Source organism: Apium graveolens, chromosome 8 (genome assembly GCF_009905375.1).
Source record: "Apium graveolens cultivar Ventura chromosome 8, ASM990537v1, whole genome shotgun sequence".
Taxonomy (NCBI): Eukaryota; Viridiplantae; Streptophyta; class Magnoliopsida; order Apiales; family Apiaceae; genus Apium; species Apium graveolens.
The window spans coordinates 182,771,293-182,778,557 of record NC_133654.1 but is presented as its reverse complement, the minus strand read 5'-3'; the positions used below and the strand labels follow the sequence as shown (position 1 = coordinate 182,778,557).

Genomic DNA, 7,265 nt, shown 5'->3' with positions numbered 1-7,265 from the left:
ATATACTATTATGATGAAGAACAGTATGTTGAAAGTCAATAAAGGAGATTTAGAGATACTCAAAGGTCGAAAAGATAAGAGAAATCTTTTTGTACCAGAAGGAGGGGTTATTGTTCGAGGGGAGGTATTGGCGGATCGACGTCGATGGCTTGATGGTGACCATTAATTCGGTTGTGCATGAAATCATATTGGGTTGAAGGGGAGGATTGTTGGGGTTAAACCCAATAGGTAGTATGAGCTTGGTGATAGAAAACATAATTGGATTGAGTAATAATTTTATGGGTAGACAATTATTATCATAATTGAGTTGGATAATAATTGTATGTGTTGACAATTATTATAATGTAAATGAGTAATAATTGTATGGGTAGACAATAATTATTGTAATCAGATTAGGTATGTATTGTTGGCTAAGTTTGTGATGGCTATATATATATAGTCATGTTATTATTTTGATGTATGTTTGAGTATTGTTTGACTTAAGTATCGTTTGAGTGAATACCGTTTAGTGAGATTGATTGTATTATTGATAATTTTTTTTATTAATAATATAAGTTGGGACGTCTGGTTTTTTCCGCGTCATATATTGAGTGTGTGTATTGTATTGTTTACTTGATTTTATACTGTGTATACCCCTAACATTTTATAGGATTAAAATTTTTATTCAACTAGCTGATAGGAGGCAATTTGTTCCTCTCCTCATTTCTAAGTGATAGGTGGAGAAGAGAATACGTGCGACCATAAATAAGAGGGTTTATATAAACTTTTTTTTGCTTATTTTTTCAGTAAAAAAGTTTCATCTAAAAAGTACTCTCTTGTCCCTCCCATTTGTTTACAATTTCCTTTTTTGGATGTATCTTCCAATTGTTTACATTTCAAAATTTTCCAAAAATAGTAAAGTTTTAGGTACTTGCAAAAGAAATCTAAATAAAATAAAAAATACAATAGTCAAAACTCCAAATAAAAAATAAACACTTGTCCCCCCTCCAAGCAAACACAAAGTCATAAATATATTAGAAGGGGTTTAGTTTAGTTTGATCAGAGGGGTTTAAGAGTCGGCCACACAAACACACACACACACTCTCTAAAACCCTAATTAAACCCAGATCTCAATTCCCAATGTCTTCTTCTCAAACCCCAATGGAAGAATCATCATCAATCAACCGATCTCAAACCCCAATTCAAGAACCAATCAACACACCAACCCCAGATGAAGAAACCCAACAAAACCCACAAATTGATTCCACTTTAGAAAATCAAGAACAAGATGAAGAAGAAGAAGAGGGTGAATGTGGGTTTTGCTTGTTTATGAAAGGGGGTGGTTGTAAAGATGATTTTGTGGCCTGGGAAAAGTGTATTGAAGAGGCTGAGAAAAACCAAGAAGATATTGTGGACAAGTGTTTTGAGATTACTGCCAACTTGAAAAAGTGTATGGAGGCTCATTCTGATTATTATGAGCCTGTTTTACGGGCCGAGAAGGCGGCGGAAGCTGAAGCTGTTGAGCAATTGGAGAAAGAGAAAGAGAAGGAGAAAGAATCTGGGGTTGTTGAAGAAGTGGAGAAGGAGAAGGTGGAGGTTGAAAAGGAGAAAGAAGATGAAAAAGCTTAGAGCTTTGTGGAGGTTTGTTGACATCTATGATATACTTAATTTCGAAAGTTTAATTTTTTTGAGGTGCCATTGAGGGTTCATTAGAATTTATGATATACTTAGTGTATTCTTAATAATTGTACTGATTTTTCTGGAATTTAAGCTTCGTTTTATATGCTTTCGTGTATTGAAGCTTAAACGGACAATCTTATACCGAGAAAGTTGAATGTTTTCAATTTGTATGCTTAAAGATGAAATCTTTGAGCTTGACATGTTATTTTTAATTGGATGATATAATTCGGAAATTTATATTCTTTTAGGGGTTTTTAATTATATTGAGTATTGATTGTTACGTTACTACGTATAATGTACATCACCAGCTACTTAGAATCTTGGTTTTCCGGACTTCCAATCTTGTCCTCGAGAGGACATGACATGGTTTTGGATATGTGATCCGAGTATACTACAACTCAAATAACATACCTTTAATATGGTACTGCAATAAGCAAAGATTTACTTTTCTTGAAATTGCCTAATTGCATAACGATTGAAGCATTTATAGGAGTGATCTGAACTTTTTCCCTATCTTCAGATTGCAACTCCCGTTATGATTTTGGAAAGTGCAATGTGATTTAGCCAAAATACTTTTAACACCTAGCAGACATATACAAAGAGAATTGCACCCAAACTTGAAATTACCTGTTATTTCTTCTTTTTGTTTGGCTGTAGCTTACAACGGGTTGTGATTTTCGTTAAACCGTTTAGCATACTCATATAGAACTTCGAAGCGTGTCCCCTGTGTATGTTAGGGCCTCTTGTTATTTTACTACAAGGTTTATTTTGGAAAACCATAGGCCAAATCATCGTTGTAAAACGCGGTTACGCTCTTACTCCCGTTACGGAAGTAGGCAGAAAACTGAGAGCCCCATTATGCAAGTAGGCGCAAATCTGAAAGTCGACAAGTAGAAAGTTTTTTGACTAGTTTGAATCTACTGTAATTTGATAGTCACAACCAGAAAGTCAGTAAAACTCATGAGTATTTTTACGAATAAATTGCCCTTAATAAAAATTAACAAAAATATAAAACAGAACAGTACAAGCTATAGTGAAGAAACCATGGTAATACTAATTTGTATTGTCGTCGTTTTAGCAATCAGTTATATTTAAATGACCATGCCTTGGTGAAGAAACCATGGCAATGCTGGTTTGTACATTGAAGATTCAAAAATTACGAAGTTGGAATATCTCTAGAGTGCTTAGGTTAATGGGGCCAGCTGAGAAGCAATTAGTCTGGTAAGAGTGCAGAAAAAGTTATTGGTGGACATATACATGATAAGTTCTGCAGGAAACATTGTATAAATGCATCAGAAAATAAAAGCCTGCTGGTTTTCATAAGAATACCACAGCATTTCTGCCCTCAGACATATGTATAAGTAGTTGCTGATTATAGTGTGGAGTTAAGATTAGAGCCAGGCTGGATCATACAGTTAACTTCGAAAAATTCACACCGACATGCCTTTCTTTGTTTTTAATTGATGGCTGGATTTAGGTTTGGGTATTATCCATGCCATATCTGGGGCTTTGGATCCTATGAATGGTGCTTTTGCTAGTTTTCAAATTCAAAATATGAAATCTGATTATGGGTTATTGAAGTTTTATTTATTGGGTGTGGCTAATAGAGCAAAACCAAAACTAAACCGTTTTTCAGTTTTTTTATCCTACTGCAGGTTCTGTTATTTTTTAAAATATTCTATCAAATTATTATCTATTCATTTTTTTGCATACTGCTAAGTAGTATAGGTAGTTAAAAATATTCATTTCATTTTTGTAATCCATGCTCCCTCATATTATTGAATTTTCTTGATATGTAACTTTTCTTTAAAATAGAAAGCAGCTAATATTGTATTTATCCCTTTTTTATGATACAATGCTCTTCTGGCAATGCACAAGATATGACCAAAAAATATCAAGGTTCAAAGCATAACTAGTTGAGTGATCTGATTATAGTGCTTTTTAATCGTTCATGATGAATTGATCATAGCGATCAAAGATTAAAATAAGTTAGGTTCGAATGTTCCGGAGGCTGCTGTTTAGACTAATTCTTGCAGATTTAAGAAAGATGACCAAGACAACCTGTTATTCTGGTTAAGTCTAAGATTGCAGGTGTCTGATGTCTACATTATGTATCATATTACACCATCATATTGATCACTCAGTAGGAAAATGTTCACCAGCTATGACGTATCGAGACAGGATAGGCGTTTGCCCCCTTGATATCATAGTTACTGTGTTTTTTTACAAAAGGCTGGAGATTTTATTAACTTAAATCCATCTCAATACAAGTTTGAATATTGATAGGAATAGACGACATATTAAAACTACGACCTGGATAAAAATACGATTCCCTAACAAGCTGATGAGCAACCATATTTGCAGACCGTTTGAAAAATAACAATTGAACATTGTTTAGACGCTGCATAAAACTTCGACATTCTGAAATAATCACTCCAAAATGAGACCGCATTGGAGTTGCAGACTTGATGGCTTGAACCACAACCAAGCAATCAGACTCTAGGGTAACTGATAATCATTTCTTCTTATCAATCCAGCTTAAGGCTTCCATTATAGCTACGGCCTCCGCAAGAACTGGGCTAGTGCACTTCGACTCAGTTAAGACTTTTGCTTCTATCAATCTTCCATCTGAATCTTTAGCGACCATTCCGAAACTAGCTTCAGACCTATCTTCAAGAATAACTCCATCAACGGACACCTTAACTATGTTTGGTTGGGGTTTTGCCCAGGAAGTCACTCCATCTCCATTAGCCTGTGGTTGAAGAAGAGTGCTAGAAGACGTGCTCTGGGTAATTGTCCATTGTATAAGGTACTGTTTGGCTAAGGTACTGTTTGGCTGCTACTACTATCTTGTTAACTGATGAGAATTTCTGGTTCCATACTAGATCGTTGTGAGCCCTCCAGATGACCCAACACAGCGTTATATATTCCGCACGCTGCTGCACTGAGCCTGAACTCAACATCAATCCAACTAAAAATATTCATGTTTTGACCTCGACTGATCACTACTCCGAGAAGACTCCAACACTGGGCTGCAAACGGACATGTTACCAGACTGTGCAAAATAATTTCCTCCTCACCATGACAGACTCGACAGAAAGTTTGAATATGTACTCATTTGCTTTGCAGTTGAGACAGTGTAGGTAAACATTGTGAAAGCGCACGTCAAACCAGATTCAACGCCTTTGGAAGAGTTTTCACGCTCCATACAAGTTTCCAAATACTAGAATTATGTTGAACACTCCTCGCACCCTTTTGCACCTGAAGAAATTTGTACGCACTCTTTACGGAATAGTTACCAGAATTTTTTGCACCCTTTTTTTGTTTTTGCTCACTAGACTAAAACACTATTGCTTCCTCTGCTATTCTTCCAAGTACATTCTGACTATCCATCCTTATTAATGAGTATGGTAAGTTTCAAGATTCCAGTTTCAGCGGGCATTGCATTTCTTTTTATTTGACTCGTGATCTTTTACGGTGGCAGTGCAACTTTGGGATGCTCAATTGGAAGTAACTGGCTCTACGCATGCTCGACATTATTCGAATTGATATTTTTTAATTCCGATTGTTAACTGTATAATCGTGCTGGTTGTTGTACACATAATTAATGATATATTTGTTTGTTAATATGAGGAGTAGTTTTTGGGGGTGTGGTGGCATTAGTTCAAGATATGTTCTTCGATATTTGGCACTAAAATGAAACAACATATATTCTCGCCACTGCTACGGACGATTAATAAAGGTTCTTGTAAAAATATTTGTGGTTATTTGAACTCCTGCGGAATATAATTTTTTTCACATGTAATTTATTTTTATAATTGTTACTTAAATTTAAGTCTCGTTAAATTCTTATTCTTGGCGTTAGTAACTCTTTCCCCATTCTCGTTAATATTAACAAATATGCATTTTTTAAGGCATGCCAAGCGCCTCCCGGTTACATTCAATATAAATCAATATAATCATATGTCCGTAATATTATAACTTAAAGTTTATATATCTATATACACACACGCACACTACAATACATTTCAAATAAGTTAGCCACAACACAACACTTGATAAAGAGAAGTGTACAGTAATTGATCTACATAGAGTAAAATAATAATATTCTTGAATGAACTCAGTCAATTCGAATCTCAATTAGCATAATTAATTATTCACGGTATTATTTTTTACCTTTTTCTTGTACTTGTAGCTTTGTTGAATAATTTGAAAAATCAAATGATAAATATACACAATTTTATTGGAATGAATATGAGTTTCGATGTCATATCTATCTTGTGTACATGGTTACCCCTTACTATAGTAAGAACTCTGCATTTCACGCGTATGGCATTACCTCTAATGTTTTGAAATTAAATCGTACATCAATTTTTTATGCATTAGTTTCTTTTGTATACTTTTACATGAACTTTCGCAGTTTAGCATTTTTCCGAAATAACGGCAGATGCAAGATAATAAACAGTGTGTGGTCTAGTCGGTAATTGGTGTGACGTATTTAATTAATCTGACACTTGATTTGTCGTGTTTACTCGACATTTTGACCTTCATCCTGGATTCATCAATTTGGGCTGCCTTTCCCTTTCTTATTTTAGTTATATACGATCATCACCTATATATTAACCCATATATTAACGTGATTTTATAATAAATTTTCCCACATATAATTATTGTATATAATGAAAATAATAATAATTATTATATTATTATTATTACAATTACTATTATTATTATTATTATTATTATATAGACCTACTATTCAAACATAAATGTAATTTAAATTAAGAATTGTTTTGAGGCTGAAATTTAACAGTAGAAATATTAAAATTTATTTTACTTATCATTTGTAATTCACTTTTTCCAATTAATAATGTAAGAATTCTCGTTTAAAAAGTATAAATTTAAGATAAAGACATGTACATGTTTAATTTATACTAAAATTAATCATTAACTAAATTATAATTATAACTTATACGTGTATGAGTATATATGCATGCATGCAATTATTATCACTAAAAATTAATGAATTATAGATAAATATGCATATTAGTTAGCAACAACTAATAGATTTTATAAATGAATGGCGAGATAAAATAAATAATATATTAATATAAATGTATAGGTTTATCTCCTAATTTAAACTAATTTTTTTTAATAAAATCTATATTTATTTCTGACATGCATATTAAATATGTGTCAGTTGAGTTGATAAGGGTGATACATACTATACAAATGTTAATGTTCGGTTGTAAATATATTAACTTATGTTAATTGTAAAATAGAATTTTTTGATAAAAAAATGTATTAAGATAGAAGTATGATGAACGGATATTAATGGTTGATAATGACATTTAAGATATTTTATGAAAGTATTAATGCTGTAAAGGGTTAATTGTACTTTGCACCCCTCAACTTTGATGAAAAAATAAATATGTACTAGAAATTTGGGAAAAGCAGATGGCACCTCGTAACTTATATTTTGGCATTCATTATGCACCCTTTTCGTAATTTTATTGAAATGAACAGGGACAAAACTGGAAATTCAGCAAAAAATTAAGTAAATTAAATTTTACATATTTCAAATAAGGGTAAAATGGACCTACAGT

At 32.9% G+C, this 7,265-nt stretch overlaps 1 protein-coding gene across 1 annotated transcript; it reads left to right on the top strand.

Moving 5' to 3' along the window:
* The first annotated feature begins 1,015 nt into the window (after nucleotides 1–1,015).
* On the top strand, nucleotides 1,016–1,892 carry LOC141676635 (uncharacterized). Its single transcript, XM_074482326.1, has one exon. It carries the CDS (start codon nucleotides 1,120–1,122, stop codon nucleotides 1,606–1,608), a length of 489 nt encoding a protein of 162 aa, XP_074338427.1. The 5' UTR covers nucleotides 1,016–1,119; the 3' UTR covers nucleotides 1,609–1,892.
* Nucleotides 1,893–7,265: the final 5,373 nt, after the last annotated feature.

Bases quoted from the DNA above. Each gene is read 5' to 3' on its own strand.
- LOC141676635 (XM_074482326.1), top strand. From the start codon at position 1,120: ATGTCTTCTTCTCAAACCCCAATGGAAGAATCATCATCAATCAACCGA.